The 22,574-nt window shown below is 42.6% G+C and overlaps 1 protein-coding gene across 1 annotated transcript in view; it reads right to left on the bottom strand.

Annotated features, from left to right (window-relative positions):
* The window catches only part of PREP (prolyl endopeptidase), a 158,250-nt gene that overhangs the window by 101,509 nt on the left and 34,167 nt on the right, over positions 1-22,574 (bottom strand). Inside the window, exon 7 of the mRNA XM_030556022.1 lies at positions 6,451-6,556. Coding sequence (XP_030411882.1) covers positions 6,451-6,556 — 106 coding nt within the window. The remainder of the gene's footprint in view (positions 1-6,450; positions 6,557-22,574) is intronic.

Genomic DNA, 22,574 nt, shown 5'->3' on the forward strand with positions numbered 1-22,574 from the left:
ACACTCGTACAATATTAGGATTTTGTTAAGACATGTGCTTGCACTTTAAAGTGTTCAACCCCCTCGGGGATAACAGAACCTGTTAGTCCAAGTCTAACACAACATCAAAACAAGAGAGTCCTTGGTCCTACTGGGGTCAGACTTCAGCCTTCTTCCTTATAGGTGGGCTCCCACTGTCTAACCACAAGCTCCTGGGCTCCAATTAAACAACCATCTGGGTCAGGTCTCCCTTCCTTCCAAGGGCATCTCGCAGGCTGTGGTCTTCTGCCAGTTCCTTCCTCAAGCCTGACTTCTTGCCACATGCTGGAGCAGCCCATCTGTTCTCCCCAGCCTTCAACTGCTGGGCTTTCCTCCTTTGGTCCTATACCCACCCTGCCCTAGTGGGGTAGGGTGAGGCTAACTGAACAGAGCTGACTGGCCCAAGGCATGCTGGCCCTTTAAAGGGGCAGACTGTCCTTCTATAATGACCAATTGCCACCCACCTCTCTATCTAACCTTAATCATCTGCTTAATTGTGTGTACACATCACAGCAGAGGGAGCTTGTGGCGAGGAATTTCAATGAGAAGGCAGCAGTAGTAGCCCTGCTGGTCGGCTCAAGTAGAGCATACTACAGGGCACAAGCAGCAGTGATGAAGTGGAGGGATTGGAGGAGCAATACAATTTGAGACAAGATTGCATAAGAAGGGAAGGAGAAGCAAAGCTATGCAGAATCTTCAAAGAAAGAACAAAAAACGCTAAGGGTATGTCTACACTGGCAGAGTTACAGCGCCACTCAGAGAGCGCTGAAGGGAAACGACAGTGTGAGCGCACAACAGCAAACTGCCTGCTCAATAGCGTGTTCATACTTGCGGCACCTGCAGCGGTATTCAGAGTAGTGCACTCTGGGCAGCTATCGCACAGAACATCTCTTCCTTTTCTGCCGCTAAGAGTTGTGGGGAGTCGGGGTCGCGGGGCATCCTGGCTCCTGTCCCAATGCCCCGTGATGCATTGCTTCGCATCCCAGCAATCCCTGTGCTTTCGTCCACCTTTGGCACCATATTTCAACAGTTTGTGTACTGTGCGCCCAGCCTCTTCGGTCTACAGGAATGGATCCTGAACTGTTGATCAGTACGCTGCTCGCTCAGACTAACCCATCACAAGTGGCAGTAGAGTTATTCCTTAAACTACAAAGGCAAGAGGAGTGCGACATTGATCTTGCCACACGTAGTAGCTACAATACGAGATTGCTTGTGACATTCATGGAGGTGCTAACCATAGTGGAATACCGCTTTTGGGCTCGGGAAACAAGCACTGAGTGGTGGGATCACATCATCATGCACATCTGAGATGATGAACAACGGCTGCAGAACTTTCGGATGAGAAAAGCCACATTCATGGGACTGGGTGATGAGCTCGCCCCAGCCCTGCAGTACAAGGACACGAGAATGAGAGCTGCCCTGCCACTGGAGAAGCGTATGGCAATTGCACTGTGGAAGCTGGCTACTCCAGACTGCTATTGATCAGTCACTAACTAGTTTCGAGTGGGAAACTCGACTGTTAGACTCACATTCATGGAAGCATGCAGGGCCATTAATCACATCCTGCTCCGAAAGACGGTGACTCTGGGCAACGTGCGAGACGTTGTGGATGGCTTTGCACAAATGGGTTTCCCTAACTGTGGAGGGGCAACAGATGGCACACATATTCCAATTCTGGCACCAGACCACCTAGTCACCGAGTACGTTAATCGCAAGGGGTATTTCTCAATGGTTCTCCAGGGGATTGTAGGTGTTACACGGACATTTACGCAGGCTGGTCTGGAAAGGTGTCTGATACATGCATCTTTCGGAACACTGGCCTGTTCAGAAAGCTGCAAGCAGGGATTTTCTTCCCGGACCAGAAGATCACTGTAGGGGAAATCTAAATGCCCATTGTGATCCTGGGATATCCCGCCTGCCCCTTAATGCCATGGCTTATGAAGCCACACACAGGACACCTTGACAGCAGCAAGAAGTGGTTCAACAACAAGCTGAGCAAGTGCAGAATTACTGTTGTGTGCTTTTGGCCATTTAAAAGCCCACTGACACTGCCTATATGGAAAGCTGGACCTGGCCGATGACAATATTCCTATGCTTACAGCTGTGTACTGTACGCTCCAAAATATTTGTGAAGGGAAGGGTGAAAACTTCACCAGGGCTGGACCGCAGAGGCTCAGCACCTCGAGGCTAAATTTGAACAGCCAGAGACCAGGGCTATTAGAGGGGCACAGTGCGGGGCCATAAGTATCAGGGATGCCTTGAGGCAACAACTTTAAGATATGTGCAGCAATGGTCCCCCCTTCCACCCTCCCATGATGACAGAGTGGTGTTGGACAAGAAACAAAGCAGCTCTGCCAAAGTACCTGCAGCAGCGGATTCCCTAGTATCTCCATGAGAGTTTCCTGGAGACTCATTAGGCATATTTCCGTAAAGTGATGGAGTCAATCAACAGCCTATTCCGTCACTCATCAGACTAGGCACGTGGTGGTACGTGCATCATACATACACAAGCCTGTTTTCTGCAACCCTCCTTCCCCCAACAACTTGCTTCAGGGATTCCCAAAATCAAAGCCACTTACCAGGGGCCTCCTCTCCTGTTTGCGCTTCACCAAGCTCCGGCAGCTGTGACTGGCTAGCCTCCTCTGGACAGAAAAGAGCTCCTTGCTGCATGCATCTCTGACCTCTCCCTCTGGGTCCCCTTCCCCCTCCACATCCTCATCCAAGACTTCCTCCTCCTGGCTCGGTCCACTTTCGACTGGCACACAAGCTACCAAAGTATCCACAGTGGCCTTCGCAGAGGAGATGGGGTCTCTACTAAGTATTGCATGCGACTTTTTGTAGAACCGGCAGCTTGTGGGCAAAACACCGGAGTGGCGGTTTGCTTCCCACGCCTTGTAGTAGGCGTTCTGCAGCTCCTTCACTTTGACCCTGCACTGCAATGTGTCCCGGTCATGGCCCCTGTCGTGCATTGTGAAATCTGTCCATAGGTATCATAATTCCTATGGCTTGAGTGCAGCTAGGACTGGACAGCTTCCTCTCCCCAAATGTTGATGACGTCCAGCAGCTCGGCATTACTCCAAGTGGGGGGATTGCCTGGTGTGTAGAGCAGGCCTGGCCACCTGGAAAGATGTGCTGAGACCACTGCACGCATCACCGAGCAAACAAGAAGGGGACTTTCAAAATTCCAAAGTAATTTACAGGATGGGAAAGACGGCTGGTCACGTGAAGGCAGGGCAGTAGAGTTCAAACCGATGACTCCCCAGAGAGGCAAGAACAGGCATTGTGGGACACCTCCCGGAGGCCAATCTCAATGCTGTAATCAACCAGGGTGTCTACACTGACACTGCAGCGCTGTACCCCAGCCTCTCATTGGGGTGGGTTTTTTAAATAGTGCTGCAACTGCGCACTAAGTGGCTTGGCAGTGTGTACACCTCGGGAATTACAATGCAGAAAGCTGCTTTACTGCAAAGAAACTTGCCAGTGTAGACAGGACCTTAGACTTGATAAGGAGAAACAAAAGCCAGCATGGTGATTAAAAGAGTGAGGTGATATGGTCAGAATAAACAGCAAGAGGGATGATCAGGACTCAAATAGTATTCCCAAAGTTGGTACAGAGCTCACTACTGCTTCATATCATGTATTGCAGCACTAATCCATGGAAATAGTAGCATTTTCAAATCCTATCCCTCCCCAGAAATTAACATGAAAGGAATGGAGGTTCCTACAACATCATGGTAATCAGGTTCTTGCAGGTGTAGTGAGAATAGGGCACACTGAGAATGCCCAATTACTGTGACCCCCATTAACAAATTATACTTCTATTCTAGAAGTTCTCATATGAGTTTTTTAAATTGTTATTTTTATATCTTGTAACTTAGTCAAGCAAAGCAGGATTTTATTTATATATATATATATATATATGTTATATTATTGCTAGCACGCAAGCATGTGTTCAACCTGACTTAAGGAAGAGGCTATAAAAGGTTAAACTTCAGTATATACTAGCTTTTACTTCACACTGAGTTATACATGAGGCTAATATTTTGTCATGGATATTTTTAGTAAAAGTCACGGACAGGTCATGGGCAAAAATGAAAAATTCATGGGAAGCCTTGATCTGTCCCTCACTTTTACTAAAAATATATCTGACAAAATGGGGATCTGCTGATCCCCACACCACTTGAAGTGGAGCAGCTGCGCAGGGGCTAGGAGCTGCTTGCAGCAGCTGGGCGGGAGGAGGCAGGGTACCCCTTCCACCTGCAGCTCTGGGGGTCCCACACTGCCCGTGGGGGATGGAAGCTGTGGATGCGCCCGCCTCCCATATCCGCTGGGAACTGCAGGGTACCCCTGTCAGCAGGGGTTGGGAACTGTGGGGTTCCCCGCCAAGGGCTCAGGGACTCCCCCTTCACCTGCAGCAGCTGGGGATTCAGAGATTCCCCTGCCCACAGGTCCTCTGCTGGCAGAGGCTTGGGGATTCCCCCATGGCTGCCAGGAGCTCAGGAGTTCCTCTGCATGCTGGGAGCTTGGGGGTTTCCCTGTCTGTGGGCTCCCTGCCGGCTGGGGCTCAGGGATTCCCCCAGAGGCTCAGAGGGTCCCCCAATCGCAGCCAGGGGCTCAGGGATTCCCCCACTGCCTGCAACAGCTTGGAACTCTGGGGGCTGCCAGAGGTGCTGGGGGTACCCTGCAGCTCCTTGCCCCCGCTGGAGATGGGGGACCTGGCAGCTCCCGACCACTGCAGGCTAATGTCACAGAGGTCACTGAAAGTCACAGATTCCATTACTTCCATGACTAAATCGTGGCCTTAGCTATACATAATACAAATTTCATTAGCCCATGTGGTCTTCTGAGATGCCATAACAGTACTCTCTCTAAGGCTGTGTGTTATATTCATTTGTGGTGGGAGGAATGATGTGGGGGAGAGGAAGAAAGGTGTTTTGCATGTAGAGTCAGTATCCCCGTCTTCAGCTTCTCTAGCTCAAATGACAAACTATATGGTTATCTATTTAGCAGAGTATCTCTGTAGTCTGTCTCCATTACCCCAACACTCATTTTCAGAGTCTTTTACATTGTCTTTATGTTTCTAAAGACCTTTCTGTGCTGCTGCACTTTGTTTTCATTGGGCCTCCTATCCTATAGTTATCACAATTATAAGAGCTCATTAAACAGTTACTAAGCTGTCCAAAACTGTATTATAAGGGCACACTGACAGCAGTTAGAAAGCGTTGCTTGCGGAAAGAGTGTCCACATTTTAAAGGAGTATTCCTCTTGGAAAGGAGCTGTTAAGAATTAACTACACCATTTACCTTAGCATTATTTAAGCACAAGCACATGAAGTATCCAAAGTGAAACAATTCCAGCAGTACTCAGAAAGTTCAAAAATGATTTAATTTTGTTTACCAGCTAAGCTGAACAACATGTGTGTCAATTAAGGGATGTCTCAGGAATCATATAGCATAGTAATGGCAATGACTGAGGAACCAAAACCAAAATCCATCCCATGCTCCACTGCTTCTAAACTGTACCAATTATCACAATATCCCTCTAGTACTCTGTTTAAATGCACAAATACAATTTCCAACATTTGATGTGGCAGCTGTTGCAGATTTTATTCAGTCTGTCTATAAATTTCTATTTCAACACAACAAGAATCCAGCAGAGCAAAGATGTGCCTGTTCTGCTCTGACCAGAGAGCATATTCTGAGGAGATTTCTCTAGCTAATGCTCTGGAAGTATCAAAAACACTGGACAATAAACTACCAACATGGAGATATGAGACTTTACAGCAACACACACACACACCAGGCATAAAAAGCACAGGAAAGGACTGTGCCCTTTTTTTAACCTCAATTGTGTGGCTAGAAAGTAAGATAAATAAGTCCGCTATTACATAAACAATAAATATGTTAATCCAGCTATAATGTATGATAACTATTCCTTAGAACAGCAATGCATATAACTATATTCAAAAGTTCTGATGAAGTAACAATTACTAAAATTACCTTTGGAGATGAAACGATACTACAAAGTAAAATTTTTGACACTATACCTACAGGTCTAAAGAATTAAAATATTTCACTCTTTTACTGATAATGTACAAAGAAAACCTAAGATACTCAAGTCAGGCACTTTTGAAAATGAACGTGATAGTTTGAGTTTAAAAGCACCATAGAATTCTGGCATGGAGAAACATTCCAATTGTTTTTAAACACTGGAAAAAAAGTTAGCAGTCTGTAAAACCAAATCATATGCATGAATGTATGTTTAATGTTTATCATCCTTTTAGACATATACATCAAAAATGGGATGTATACATGATGACTGTCCTTGATGTTAAACACAAGAAGTTGAATGTTAGCTATGTATCTTTTTATAGAGAGGATATGGAAAAAAGAAGGGAAAGATGAAAGAAAGCAAGAAAAAAAAAAAACTTACCCGTTATACCATTTGATTCCTTTTGTAGATCACAGTACCACAGCCTGTTCACTGGATCACATCCCTCTCGTATGGATAAGACAACATACCGACCATCATCAGATACCTTAAGAAAATACAGAAAGTTAGGACAACACATTATTTTGAGAGATACTTCTAAACAGGAAAATCAGTGACATGTACATTTAAGACATTCAAGACAATTATTTAAGAAGGAACACCATTTTCCTGTTGAACTTTACTAGGAAGTAAGACTAGCACATAAAATTCACAATTAAAATATGGTGGTGTTTTTTGTTTGTTTGTTTTTTTACTGAAAGGGAAGGCTGTTTAATATGTGCTATTTGAACAAAAAGTAGATACTTCTGTTGTGTCTTCATTTTCTACTGACAGTATAGGATCAAGTAGCTTTATACCGGTTATACAACATCCAAACTACAGCAGACACGTAATGGAAAAGAAAAAGAATGCTTGTCTAGCCATTACTATCCTTGGTAGTATTCACTCATTTACACTCTCCTCTCTACACCTCACTTTTTCATAGTCATCTGTGCTAATACACCATCAGGGTTAGCTTCCCAAACATAATAAAAATGGGAGGCCAACTACTCATCTTATTAAAAAAATTAAAAGGCAAGTCTGCAGATACTGAGTTCAGTTTCTAGCAGACTTTAAATATTAAAACATGCAACCATATTTTCTAAGTATAAGATCTGCACTTTTCATCAAATATATAATCTTGGACTTTACACAAACATTTTAGTGCTCTTGAAAGGCACTTGTTTGATGGCACTGGAGGCAGATGCTCTTCACAAAGCTACAGAATATATACATCACAGTCAGTGAGGGCTTTCTCATACTGCTCTACCAGCTTGCTTGAAACTCAACCTACAGAGAAAATGAAAACTTTAGACGAGAACAACAAAAAAAAAAAAATAATATGTAGAAAGGCAGCAGAGGGAAGAATGAGGATGAGGACAAATATATTTCTGTTGCTTGGCTGGCTAATGTTCACGTCTGGATGGAAGTGAAAGAGGATTTATATATTTAGTATATATGAATATTAGAAATGCAAGTATGTACACACATTCATGTGTGCGTGCGCGCACATACATACACACACACAAAAGCAGCTACGGATCCTTGAAGAAGTGGGTTTTGAAAATGGACTTAGGAAGGAGATGGCGAAGGCAAGGTAGACATGGTCCACAAGGATTTCTAGGAAGAGTACAAAGAATAAGAGCAGGCAGGGAGGTGATCATGAGTAAAGGTCACAGGGAGAGACTCAGTATGAGCTAAGCAAAGAGAGGATGGTGAGGAAGAATTTAAAGGAGATAAGAGCAGAAAGGAAGACAAGAGCTAGGTATAAAGAATGTAAGAATGGCATGCTGGGTCAGACCAATGGTTCATCTAGCCCAGTAGCCTGTCTTCTGACAGTGGACAGTGCCAGATGCTTCAGAGGGAATAAGGAGAAGATGGCAATTATAAACTGAGCCATATCCTGTTGTTCTTTCTTGAACCAAGTTATACTTTTGGCCTTCACAACATTCTCTGGCAATGAGTTTGACTGTGCATTGCATGAAATAGTACTTCCTTTTGTTTATTTTAAACTTGGTGCCTACTAATTTCATTTGGTGAACTGATTCTTGTGTTATCGAAAGAGGAAAACAACACTTCCCTATTCACTTTCTCCACACCATTCAAGATTTTGGTAAACCCAGGGTTGAGAGTTCAATCCTCAAGGGGCCACTCAAGGATCTGGGGCAAAACCAGTACTTGATCCTGCTAATGAAGGCAAGGGGCTGGACCTGATGACTTTTCAAGGTCCCTTCCAGTTCTATGAGATAGGTATATCTCCATATATTATATTATAGTATAGACCTCTATCATATCCCCCCTTAGTTTCCAAGCTAAACAGTCCCACTCTTTTTAATCTCTCCTAGTATGGAAGTAGTTCCACACACCTTATCATTTCTGTTGCCCTTCTTTGTACCTTTTCCAATATACACATTTTTGAGATGGGGTGACCAGAGCTGCATGTAATATTCAAGACATGGGCAACCCACAGATTTTTATAGTGGCATTACATTTTTTGTCTTACTACCTATCCCTTTGCTAATGGTTCCTAATTTCGTTAGCTTTTTTGACTGCCACTGCACATTGAGTAGATGTTTTCAGATAACTATCCACGATAACTCAAAGATCTCTTTTTTGAGTAGTAACAGCTAATTTAAAACCTATCACTTTGTATGTATAGTTGGGATTTTTTCCAATATGCATTACTGTGCATTTATCAGCAATGAATTTCATCTGCCATTTTGTTGCCCAGTGATCCAGTTTTGTGAGATCCCTCCACAACTCTGCAGTCTGCTTTGTATTTTGAGTAATTTTATATAATCTGCAAACTTTACCACCTCACTGTTCACCCCTTTTTCCAGATCATTTATTAATATGTTGAACAGACTGGTCCCAGTACAGATCCTTGGGCCCTGCAATTTACCTCTCTCCACTGTGAAAATTGTGTATTCCTAACCTTTGTTTCCTATCTCTTATACAGTTACTGAGCCATGAGAGGACCTTCCTTCTTATCCCATGACAGCCTACTTTACTTAAGAGATTTTGGTGAGGGACTGTGCCAAAGGCTTTCTGAAAATCCAAGTACATTATATCCACTTGATCACCCTTATCCTCATGCTTGTTGACTCCCTCAAAGAATTCTAACAGATTCGTGAGGCATGATTTTCCTATATAAAAAGCCACGTTAACTCTTCCCAACATACCATGGTCATCTATGTGTCTGATAATTCTGTTCTTTGCTATAGTTTCAACCAATTTGCCACGTATTGAAGTTAGGTTTACTGGCCTATAATTGTCAGGCCTGCCTCTAAAGCCTTTAAAAAAAAATCAAAAAAAAAATCAGTGTTACATTACCTAACCTCTAGTCACTTGGTACAGAGGCCGATTTAAGAAGGAAAAACTTGAATTGGAATAAGATAATGAACCAGCAAAGATATTTTAAGAAGGGCTGAACATAGTCATAACCTTAGGATAGAGAGATTATCCCTGTTTAAAAAGTTATTGGGGGAAAAAGGTCCATCAATAGCAACCTTCTGCGTTTAGAATTAGCAACATAACCCGTCAGCTGGAAAGAACCTCTGTGAAGTTGATTCTGGATACAGACAGAAGCTGCAGGAGAAACAAGAGGCATGTGCCTCTACGATACCAGCAGGTCTGCTTATTGTGCTGATCCCTCCTCTGGGCATCCCATCCCAAACAGTAAACGAGCATCAGAGGGGTAACCGTGTTAGTCTGTATCCACAAAAAAAAAACAAGGAGTCCAGTGGCACCTTAAAGACTAAAAGATTTATTTGGCTATAAGCTTTCGTGGGTAAAAAACTTACTTCTTCAGATGCATCATATGAACATGTCTCTCCACCTATAAACATGCAGATGTTCTGCTTTAGCAAGTGTACAGCCGCCATCTCAGCCAACACTGGGGATTAAATAGATGACCTCCAGAACTAAAAGGATGACTCTTCAAAGCTTGTGCAAAAAAGGCAGATTCCCAAGATCAAGACAGATCCTCTATGGATTAGTGAGAGACACCATATATACACACCTTTCCCCCAGCTGGTTTACACAAAGCAAAATGTGTGACATATTACTGAAATGTGTACTTGGCAATTCACACAATGTACATATCATCATACAAGTTTCAGTGCAAAACCTGCACTGAAGAGGTCTTTTCACTGTGAGACTCACATTCAGCCATGCCATCCCTTCAGATCAGCAGCAGGGTTTGAATCCCTTGATTTTTAGATTCCTGCTGTTGACTAACAGGAATAATTGCTATTCACTAAGCAGAGCAGAGACTGGAGCCTCTTCCTAGACACACACTTTTCTAGTGGGTTGCACAACTATTTACTAGTCAGCAGCAGATGATGAGTGACCAGGAATCCTAGATTCTATCACTGACTTTGGGAGACGAGTGTGGTTTATAATGGTTACAGACAACACATGATGAACCAAACTGATTGAATCACTCTGAAAGACAGACAGTGTGAGGCAGTGGGTAAGACTGGTGTTTGTCACATTAGAGCAGGGGTTCTCAAACTGGGGGTTGGGATCTCTCAGGGGGGTCACAAGGTTATTACATGGGGGGTCACGAGCTGTCAGCCTCCACCCCAACCCCGCTTTGCCTCCAGCATTTATAATGGTGTTAAATATATTAAAACATGTTTTTAATTTATAAGGGGGGGTTGCACTCAGAGGCCTGCTGTGTGAAAGGGGTCACCGATACAAAAGTTTGAGAACCACTGCATTAGAGACCTGCATTCAGTGCCTGCCATGATGTTGCATAAGCTCTCTGCCAAATGAGAATAATACAATAAAATAAATAATAATAAAAAAAGCAAGTAGAGGGGGAAGAAATGTTCAGCAGCTGTTATCTAACCATCTTCTAGGAGGGGGTTCATGGCCTTAACAATGGTAGAATGAATAGCGTTTGAATTTAAACAGAACTCAGAAGTGAGATTTGGGCTCCTTTACCAGCTCAGGGGACTTTGCTTTAGGCTGTAGGGATAATTAGTGAAGGGTTGTACGTGTATTTTTATCATCTCCGGAAGTGAGTGACATCACTTGCACCATGGCAGATTTGCCCTCATTAAAATCCAACTCATTCAAGTTAACACAAAGTTTTCCAGGATGGCTAAAATGTTATAAGAAACAAAGTTACCCACAGTAGAAATTTTTAAACTCTTATTCTACTAATTCATTTTTCATCAAACCAACATGAAAAAACTCAAGTAGAGCTCAAAGTTTACATTCTCTTGTTTTAGTTTTTGCCATTTCAATGAGATTTACACAAAATAAAGGTTTGAAGCTTCTGTTAAAACTGAACTACATTACAACCTTATGGAACAACAGCTGCATCATAATATCCAGCTGAGGCTTTGTGGTACGCAAATACTCAATTCTTCTCCAACACCTGCTGCTCTAATGGGAAAGCATAACTGAAGCCACCAATAAGTCCTCTTTTCTATGCAGGCTTCTCATAGGTGTCCTGCTTCCTGGTAACTGCTGCTAAAGGCATGGTTACATGTACCAATGTAGTAAGAGAAAAATCTATTTATTAACTTAATCAGTGGGAAGAAAAAAAAAGTATATTTAGTCCTTTGCCTAAAACTTTTGTGGTGGAAAGTAATCAATTTAAAGTTTTCCTGTTTAAGTGAACTGTTGTACATTTTTAGTCTTCCAAAATCCTGGAGTTGGAAGTCACATTAGAAACCGATTGTGATGGTCTACACTATTACGTTTACCATTTTTACAAGCTCATGACAAATTTTGTGCCATCTGCCTTGTGAGGTATCAGTTGAAATGTCAATCTTCTGAATATTACTGTCCTGGTAAGATATGCTTATCGACGTTGTATTTGAAGTTATAAGATTCTAAAATGCATCACTGCTATAACCTGCTCCAAGTTTAAGAAAAGTAGGTCTAAACTAGTTTATCAGAAACAAACATCCAGCCAGGTCTCAATGGACTATTACCTAATTAAACATTCCTTGGAAGGAAGAAGGGTGTGAGGAAGGACTTCACATATTGATAAAGACACAGTAGGCGGAGGTGGGGTGGGGGTGTAAACAGATTGCCTGTTGCCTGAACCCCAGCTAGAGGTAATTCTCAAAGAGGGGAAAGTGGTATGAGAATGAGAGACAGTGGCATCCAAATCACCTCTCCCTCCCCACAGCTCTGCTCAGGTCAGCTACAATGGTCTCAAAAGACAAATAAAGCATCATTGAACTAGGGGAGGGGTGGTCCTGGCTGGAAGGCTTTTCAGACAATATAGACTGCTGTAAACATATAGTAAGACAAAACCTTTTTGCTTTAAGTTCACTTAGCTTGTTAACTTGGGTATTAGCTTGCATTTTACTCTTATTTCTTTTGTAACTGATCCTGACTTTTATGCATCATTACTTGTAATCACTTAAAAATCTTATCTTATTGTTTTATTTTAACAAGTGCACTTGGATTAAAAAGTGCATGGGAAACTCCATTTGAGATAACAAGGCTAGTGCATATCATTTTCCGCTGATATAAAATCCCATCATTTCTATGAGCTTGCATTGTTCGGTAGTGCACTGTACTATGCAGTACAGGACATTTCTGGGGGACAAGACTGGGACTAGGAATCTGCTGATGTTCTTCTGCAGTGTAATATATGAGTGGTTAGCTAGTAGCACTCAACATTGTGCAGTTGGGAGCAAGTTACAGCTGGAGGCTGTATGTTAACTGGCCAGGAGGGGCTGTTCACCAGTAAAGCAGTGTAAAAGACATTCCAGGCTGGAGAACTGAGGAGACACAGCTATCCAGCAGTCCAGATTGTACTATGCGGTATGTTACACTGATGCAGTAAGGGTGTAGCAAAATGTATACAGGAAATATCTGATATCTAAAGCAGTGGTTCTCAAACTCCTCCCTCCCCCTCCCGAGGACCACTTCAAAATTGCTGTTGGTCTCAGCAGACCACTTAATGATCTTTGCAAATATTGTTTGTACAGTTAGCTAACTATTGTAAAGTGCTTTGGATAAAAGCGCTACATATATATAAAAAAAACTGTTCTACAAATAAAAGCACACAACTCATATTTTAATATCAGTAGTCTTACCTTTCTAGTGCAATGGATGTGCCCACTCTCTCCCACTGTGGCAGCTCCCGAGCTGGGGTTGGGAAGAAGGGAGGTCTCTCCCTCGCCACAGCAGCCACAGAGCTGAGGCTGGGAAGGAGGGACGTCTCTCACTGGCAGCCATAGCCCTGGAACTGGGGAAAGTCGCCTCTTTCTCTGGCCACCACAGCCCTGCACATCCCAAATTCCCCCCACCCCCTCTTCTCACTCCACTACCCCCTCCCACCTATCTCCTATTCCCTCCCAAGGCCACCACCTCACCTTACATGTGTGCTTTCTCCAGGGGCCAGGCACCTAAATAGTGGAGCCATGCCTGCGCAGCTACACTAATTAGACAGATGGCCCTTCATTCTCTTGTGTGCAGCCGCCCAGGCACACACCTTAGAGGGAACTATCCGCAGACCACCTGAATGGAGCTTGCGGACCACTGGTGGTCTGCAGACAACAGTTTGAGAACCTCTTTGCTCTGTAGTTATGAAATGTGATTCTTAGTGACAGAAGAGTTTCATGTGGCCCTACTATTCCTTTCTTAGATATAAGGATTGCAAATATTAACAACTGATGCTACACAAGTTTAAGAATACCTAAATCCTACTCTAACAGGTTGCAATACCTTTGGTGATAGAAGGGGAGAGGTACAGCAATAGCTCAGTGGCTTGAGCATTGGCCTGCTAAACCCAGGGTTGTGAGTTCACTCCTTGAGGGGGGCCATTTAGGGATCTGGGGCAAGATCAGTATTTGGTCCTGCTAGTAAAGGCAGGGGGCTGGACTTGATGACCTTTCAGGGTCCCTTCCAGCTCTGTGAGATAGGTAACATGCTTTAATTTTGCATTAACATCAGTACACTGAAACAGACGAATTTACCTGCTGTGAATAAAGACAGCTTGAATTAATTCATCTATTTCAAGTCAAAGTTACATACAGAGATGGAAATCAAACTTAACTGTTGCAGAGAGATGCATGTTTAAGGTGCAACAGACACGTGCACTGCAGTCAGCTGAAACAAAAATTATACATTTGATTACTGTTCATATTTTACATATTTAATTTTTTCTTTAATGAATATAAACTAGTTTGCTTATTATTTTGCTTTAATCTTTTCAGAGAATCATAAAGGTGTTAATATAACTACTGTATATTTAAATTATAATATTTTGACTCAGTAATATTATGCTTTGCAATTCTTCAATCATGAACCAGCGTACTTTTTAAAGTTATATTGTGAGTTAATGCTTAAGAGAAAAACTTGTTTGCACCACTTTTTTTTTTTAAATAGGGTAATTTAGAACCTCTGATAACAGCAGATTTGAGTTTTCCTTCAGCATTTCCCAGGTGGACTAGTGAAGAGCTGATAGCAGTTTACGTTTAATTTGAGACAGGAACTCCCAAAGCATAATGCTGGTGGGATGCCAATTAGGTCTGTCTGCATCATTAATTGTTGTTACATCAGTGAGTTTGGTAACCCAAAGGAATTTAACAGCAACAGGACAAGACACTGTTGGCTGCAGCATACTAAAATGTAAACAAATGTTATACTGGAGAGCTAGACATCCATTTTTCTAAATGCCATTGGCCAATCTGTGCTGTGAACAGATTGGGTGTTGTTTCCAAAAGGGGAAGAAAAAAAATGAAGTCGTATTCTCCCCATCCACATTTGGATTTTCTTCAGGTAGCCATATCTTGTCAAAGAGACCAATTAGTAACACTCACTGATAGCCCACAAAGTTTAAGTTTCACACTAGGATCTGGGTTCAAATCCTATGCTGAAACACAAGTAAATATGGCTGTCACTAACACACGACACTGCACTGTCAATATCTAACTCAACATTTGTGAAGGGCCTGTCAACGGAACCCCTGGGTGAAAGTTAGGCTTAAATTTACGGGAGGGAGGGAGAGAGACTCGAATTAAGGTGGAAAATTCATGAGGGTTAAATGAAATGAGCAATTTCTGTCTGGACTGAGCAGATGTGACTTCCTTTCTTCTGCATTCATAACCACTAGGATAACCATATTCCCCAAAGGGAAAAACGGGACATGTGGGGCTGGTCCAAGACCCCTTCCTCCCCGCACCCCCCATGAGGCTCAGGTTGCTGGAGCCCTGCCTCACCCCACAAGAAGCTGGGGTTGCAGGAATCTTACCTGCCACCCCTGGAAGAGGTTGTTGCTGTTCACTGCAATCCTGCTTGCCACGCCCCTGAGAGCCCTGCCTCTTCCCCCTGCAAGGGGCTGGCATCTCCACTCGCACTCCCACACACATACGCAAATTCCTCTGCACCCCACCTTTGACAAGAGTAGACATTTGTTCTGTTTGCTCTTGCCAATTGATCAAGTTAACGGAGCAAACAGGACATATACCCACTTCTGCCATAAAAGTCAGGACGGCCAGGACAGGGCTTAAAAAAGGGACTGTTCTGGCCAAAACTGGACATATGGTCACCCTAACAATCACTATATTATGGGATTCTTCACTGCTGCAAGACTTCCAGATGACAATGCCAGCCTTCTTCGCTGCTACAGATCTCACAATTATCCATATTTATCTCACTTCCAGGTGGCTTTATTGTAACATGCTCTATTTTGGGCTAGCACTGAAGACCTACTGAGAAGTTTCAGATAGGGCAGAAGCATTCTGCCTGGCTGCTAAGCACAGCAAGCCAACATGAGCTCCACACTGGCTTCCCATTCATTCCTGGGTGGAATCCAAGATGTCCATAGTTATCTATGGAGCCCTGAATTGCACAAGAGCTCTCTTCTAGTCTGTTACCTAGACTGCCTCTCACATGATATCCCATCATGGTAGCTACCACCAGCAAGGAATGGCCTTACATCTCCACAGTGGAACACCTAAGGGCAAACAGCAGACCATTCTTGGTGTAGGGCCAAGCTCTAGAATTCATCTGAATTTGTAGTTTGCTGAAGCCATAGCCCAAGACTGCCAGTATAAAAGGATGTACAAATTTACCACTGTTATGCTGGCACATGGACAATAATTGTTCCAAAACTAAGATTACTCTCTGTGGTCCACATGTTTGTATGCCTAACTATATCTAAACACTCAAATCGTGGTCTCAACAGTCTCATAAATAGCAGCATACATGAACATTTGCCAAGAACTTTTCATATATTGAACTTGTTTATGACAGAATTTAATACTAAAAAACTGCTGGATTGAAAGCCTCTATGGATAAAATGGGTAGAGCACAGGCAGCAGTGCAAACTTCCCCATATTATTCCAGCAGTGTACTTCAATCTTGTTTGCAAGTACCATCAAATCTTTGGCCTCTTTGCCAATATGCCAGATTGTAACTTTTTTAGAGGGGGTGGCGGGGGGGGGGGCAGGGGAAATACACTTCTGAACTAGGAAATGAACAAAGCAATTAGTTAAATGACATTCTAGACAAGCATTCGTCAAAGTTATACAGTACACAACAACATTGAGGCCCAGGAAGTAGACAAAGTTAGTCCGACAAGTTTTGTTTCATTCGGCCCTTCAAAGTACTGGACCCTTTCTGTAACCACTACCTTTTTGATGGCTGAGTTTTTCCATTTTCTAACTTAGGGTTTGGTGGATTTTTGTTTTGTTTTTTTTCTGTTCACATTAACTTTGTTTCTTGGAAATATATTACCTATTTAGGAAGATACATGGGATTACCCATGAAACACACAGATGAATTAATATCTAAGAAGAGGAAAAAAGACCATTTGAACTCAAAACATTCAGTATCAGTCAAATATATTCTCCAGCAGGCTACACATTATTTGGTAGAGAAAAAGATTAGTTCCTTTGTTATATTAGTAATCCGAAGGAGAGGATAGACTTTTATGTAGATAGCAGTTATAGTCTATTATATTCACTGGCAAAAGAATTTAATCAAAAAAACTTTATGTAAGGGCCACAGAGTTCAATCCAGGTGTATAGCTTAGAAAATACTAAGATTTTCATACATAATTTAACGTATTTATACATACACACACACACATATATACACACACACACACAGTGACAAAGTTCCTCCTCTACCTTAGTGGGTCCTGCGCTTGTTGGTGGATATGCTCACCTCAGTGATCTTCCCCTCTTGTGGAACCCACAGTCTGGGTCAGCTCCTCCTGTGTCTGATCAGGAGTTGGGAGGAAATCCAGACCCACCCTCTACTCCGGGTTCCAGCCCAGGGCCCTGTGGATCGCAGCTGTCTATAGTGCCTCCTGTAACAGCTGCATGACAGCTACAACTCCCTGGGCTACTTCCCCATGGCCTCCTCCAAACACCTTCTTCATCCTCACCACAGGACCTTCCTCCTGGTGTCTAATAATGCTTGTCCTCCTCAATCCTCCAGCAGTATACTCTCTCACTCTCAGCTCCTTGCTCCCAGCTCCTCACACACACTCCTTCTCCTCTGGCTCCTACCTGCCTGACTGGAGTGAGCTCCTTTTTAAACCCAGGTGCCCTGATTAGCCTGCCTTGATTGGCTGCAGGTGTTCTAATTAAAGTAGCTATCTCCACTCCCTTCTAGAAAGATCTTAACTGGCCCCAGGTGCCTTGATTAACCTGGAGCAACTGCCATTTGGTTACCAGGGTCCTAGGGATTTGTTTAGCCTGGGGCTAACATACCTGCTTCTCAGTACTTTACTGTAGCCATCTGGCCTTGCCCCATCACAACACACACACACAGAGACTGCAGGATTTTCACAGATTCTAAGACTAGGAGGGACTATTGTGATCTTGCAGTCTGACTTTCTGCATAACACAGGCCATAGAACTTCCCCAAAATAATTACTGATGGGGCTGGAGTATATATATCTTTTAGAAAATCATCCAATTTTGTGTTTTAAATAACCAGTGATTGAGAATTTCATACTTTTTGGCTTTATGTATTTCTCCACAACTATAACATCTATAAAAGTAATTTTAATCTGAAAGGAAAAAAATGTAAAGTAGATTGATAGTGCCCAAGATTTCATCAACAGTACAACCAATGCTTTTAAAATCACTTTGCTAGTCACTGCAGCAACACTCCAGATGATGCATTTTTAACTTTCTCTTTATTATCAGACAAAGGACAGTATTTCGAGTCTGCAATATTGTATCAAGTAACTATGTATTTTACTCCTATACAAGCCAGCAAGCCTATTTACCCTCCTGCATCTTGTCCTGGTGTACTACTGCAAGGGAAAAGTAATCAGTTCAGAAATTATTTTGCCTGACAAGCTATGAAAAAAAAATATTTCAGTGAAGAAAACTTCAGGGATTAGAGAACATATTGGTGTTTGAGAGAAGATAAATTCACTTTGCCTATAACTCCAAACATTTTTAATGCTGTTATAATTCCCACTCTGAAGCCATTAAGAAACCCTGATCATTATTTTTTACAAACTGCTGCTCTTCCTCAAACACTAGTGTTCTTTGCATACCAAAGAGGATAATGGTCATTATCACATAATGCATTCCTAATGAAACAACAAACTCAGCAAAGCACTCAAGTGGAGCCAAGTGGCTGAGTTAAGAACTGTACTCACATAAACCAGGAGGAGGAAGGTTAGACCACCTGGAGAAGGAAGAGTTGGTGGCAACAGAGATCCAGCTGCACCATGCATGGTACCAAAAACCAGGGGCACAGAAACTAGAGTGACATCAACAGCAACAGTGAGCTATTTTCCAGCACTATTACCAAACGAAAGATTGCAGGCATGAAGGAGGATTGCTGCTGAACTGACAAGCAGAAAGGACAAAGCAAAACTACTGTATTTCCCCTTTTAAATGACATCAGTACTGTTTTGCACTACATGCTATATTTTGTGCGACAGTCTAAGACCCATCAGGAGTGAGGTTCTATGGCAATGGTCTAGTACATTCTTGAAACGAATGCTTGGCTAAAATTGGTTAATGTAATTAAATTAATGACCTCATAAGTATTTGTGTTATCCTAGCACCTAGGACCCGCCCGCCCCAGTCATTAGGGTTGCCAGGCAGCAGGTTTTCATCCAGTTAGCAGCTCAGTGGGTAAGGGGCTCAGTGGGTAAGGTAGGCCCCCTGCCTGCCCTGACTCCATGCGACTCTTGGAAGTGGCCAGCATGTCCAGCTACTAGGTGCAGGGGCAGCCACGGGGGCGCTCTGTGCTGCTCCCGCAGGGAACTGGGAACCATGGCCAATGGGAGTTGTGGGGGCAGCCATGGGCAGAGCGCAGAGACACCTGACGCCTCTGCCTAGGAGCCAGACATGCCAGCCGCTTCTCGGAGCCGCCTGAGGTAAGTGCTGCCCAGCCGAAACCTGCACCCAAACTGCCTCCCGCACCCACACCTCCTCCCAGAGCTCTAACCTTGCAAACACTGGCATGTGCATGTGGCACTTTCTTCCTGTTTGCCTTTGAGTACAGTGCAAGTTGTTTAAACCCTTAATAGTTGAGGATGTGGCCTTGACAGCCATCTCTTATTCTATATCCACCTAGGTGGATCTCACTGTTAAAACACCACAGAAACATTGGTGGAGCCCTCCCAGGCTGTGTGTAACTTATTTCCCACCAGCCCACAGAGTTTCCTCACCTACTCCTACCTCAAGTTCAGCTCCACTACTGGTAGCAACAATGGGAAGTCTTAGGAAATAATTGTTCTTCAACTCTACCAGCTGTGTAAGGCTTTACAAAACTTACTGTTTAACTTTGAAAATATGAATCTGGATGCAACAGGGATATATGCTGTAGGAGTTTGTAAAAATACACTGTAATACATGAACATCAGTATTAATTAAGACGAGGGCTGGCTCCAGAGGTTTTGCCGCCCCAAGCAGCCAAAACAAAAAACAAACAAACAAACAAACAAAAAAAAGCCACAATCGCAATCTGCAGCAATTCAGTGGGAGGTCTTTCGCTGCAAGCAGGAGTGAGGGACCCTTCACCGAATTGCTGCCAAAAACTTGAAAGTGTCGCCTCGCTCCAGAGTGGTCGCCCCAAACACCTGCTTGATAAGCTGGTGCCTGCAACCTGCCCTGATTAAGACAACCATTTGTTGTTCTTTTTAAAGATATCCTACAACACTACTCATTTCAGAAATCTTCATTCCACACTGCCCTCTACTGGGAAGTTAGCCAAACTGATTTCCCCCCCTTCCCATCTTAAATTCAATACAAAAATATTCTGGAGTCCTAAAGAGACTTGATGCCATTATATTTATATGTATAGCAGGATTATTTTTAAAACACGCAGACTGGAAATAAACTAAATTGTTTCTATCAATCAATCTTTCAAAGCAATCTTTCAATAATACCATTTGCAGCATCAGCAATTATGTTTAAATCAAACACACATGCAAGCCCCAGAGTTGAATGAGTAATGAGTCAGGAAATTGAGATTTTTCTACTGCATGTTGTCTCTCAAAGGTATTAAACTGACCAAATTTCTTCTACCTTGCTTTCCCCAAGTCAGTGACCTATTTTCATTTTTCTCCTTTGAAAAAAATATACCTAATCAGTTCTATATCTTCCATAGAGAATTTTTAAAGTACAGTGGATTTACTCTGTCATCTCAAGGATTTCCTTTTCACATTTGCAAATAAAAGGGCATTCCCCCATGTGTAAGTCAGCCTTGCAAACTCAGCCTTGGTTACAAGAATCAAAAGGAGTTCTTTCCATCTCAGGTATCACCAGCAGCAAGCAAGGTTCTATAGGCCAGATTAAGGTTTTCAATTACACTTGGTATACTCCAGGGCCTTATTTGAGTTTGCACTGCTATAACTGTATAAAATGGAAGAGAATTCAGCTCTCCCAGCCCTGCAAGGCCAATACGGCTAGGCGCTACATAAACTTTTTGTCACTTAAGGAAGTAGATAAGACTCTGGATATACACAACAAATCTGTTTAATAAAAAGATGTTCAATTGCAGATGGTTATTTCATAGGATATCAGCACCTTAAGAGAAAATAAGCAGTTAAAGATATTTAAAGAGAACAGCAAAGCCAATAAACATTTTAATTAATGACAGATGCTCTGGGTATACAAAGTCTTTTGAATTTTTCCAGTTAACTTTGTATCATCCATATTTCTCACACACACCTTCAAAAGTTTGCCAGACAAGATTCAGTCAAGTCTTACAAACAAGTTCATATAAAGAGAAATTCTGATCTACCTTACCACCGACTACACACAGCAATTTCCCTTTTACCATGAAGGGACATTGGGAAAACACTACAATTAAAGTAACAATAAAACAATTTTATTCAAGATACTAAAACTGATGGGCAAGCTCCACACACTACCTGCTCCACACCGTAAGAGTCCTCATTTTCCCCCCCTCCCCCCACTACATACAGGTGTAAAGTATTTCACAATAGGAGCCCAGGGCACTCCTACAATTTACAACAGTTTAAGCATCTTTGTTAGATTAGTACATAGCTATTTGTCTCGTCAGTAAAATCAAGTAGGCTATGCTCAAATCAAAAAAAATCAAACTCCATTAGGTCCTCTCACTCCCTTCCCGGGATCAGAATTTCAGGTGGATTACTCTTCCTAGATCCCAGGGAAGCACTACTAATTCATTATCCAGAAACTTATCTTCACAGCAGCAAACCCTTTCAACATCTGCAGGCCCTAAGGAATCTGGCAGCTTTCCTATACTCTTCATATTAGTTTTCATGCTGTACAAAGATAAATTGTTGCTACAAAACATTAGAAAGGTGGTTGGCTCATTCAGCATACAAGCACTATACTGTGTGTCAGTATCACATACAAAATGTCACAGAAGGCAAATTTTACTAGAAAAAAGCCCACACCTTTCATTAATGTAAATCTTCCTCAAGCTCCCTGTCTTGGAGGTGGAACCACTGGGTACAGAACTGACACGGACATGGCCTTTAGAGGCCAAAGGTGTGATGGCAACTCTGCGCCTGGCATGGCAGATGCTTTGCCTTTCACCATGAAGATTCTACAATGAGTTTTCCTCACACTTAGCTCCACATTTCTGACATCAAGACATGTTTGCCATGCTTCTTCCACTTGAATAGGAAAAGCCTCTGTTGCAGCCTCTGTTCCCCTCCATTAACTGACAAAAGATCATACAACAGGTTCTTACTATGAGTTTGGAGACAAAATTTCACTCAAGAGAGCACACCATCACCTCTTATATTATTGTCCTAGTTAGCATAAAGAGATCCCCCAGGTTTTGTACATATCAGAACACAGTGCCCAAAAGGAAAATGAATTAGCTTTCACAACAACATGTGTACTCCAACAATGTGCGTCACCAGTGTGAATCAGTGGGTTCATCACTATGAGACATCTGTCACCAACAGACTGAGAGGAATCAGTTTATTTACAAGAGTGAGAAAATAAGGACAGCAGTTTTCAAGTTACATCCCTTTCTTATCAATTTAACTCCACAGGGATATGCTTTTTTTTTTTTTAAACCATCCCCATTAAAAGAGTATCCATATTTGACATTTTAAAAAAAGT

Source organism: Gopherus evgoodei, chromosome 3, assembly GCF_007399415.2.
Source record: "Gopherus evgoodei ecotype Sinaloan lineage chromosome 3, rGopEvg1_v1.p, whole genome shotgun sequence".
In the NCBI taxonomy this organism is placed as follows: Eukaryota; Metazoa; Chordata; order Testudines; family Testudinidae; genus Gopherus; species Gopherus evgoodei.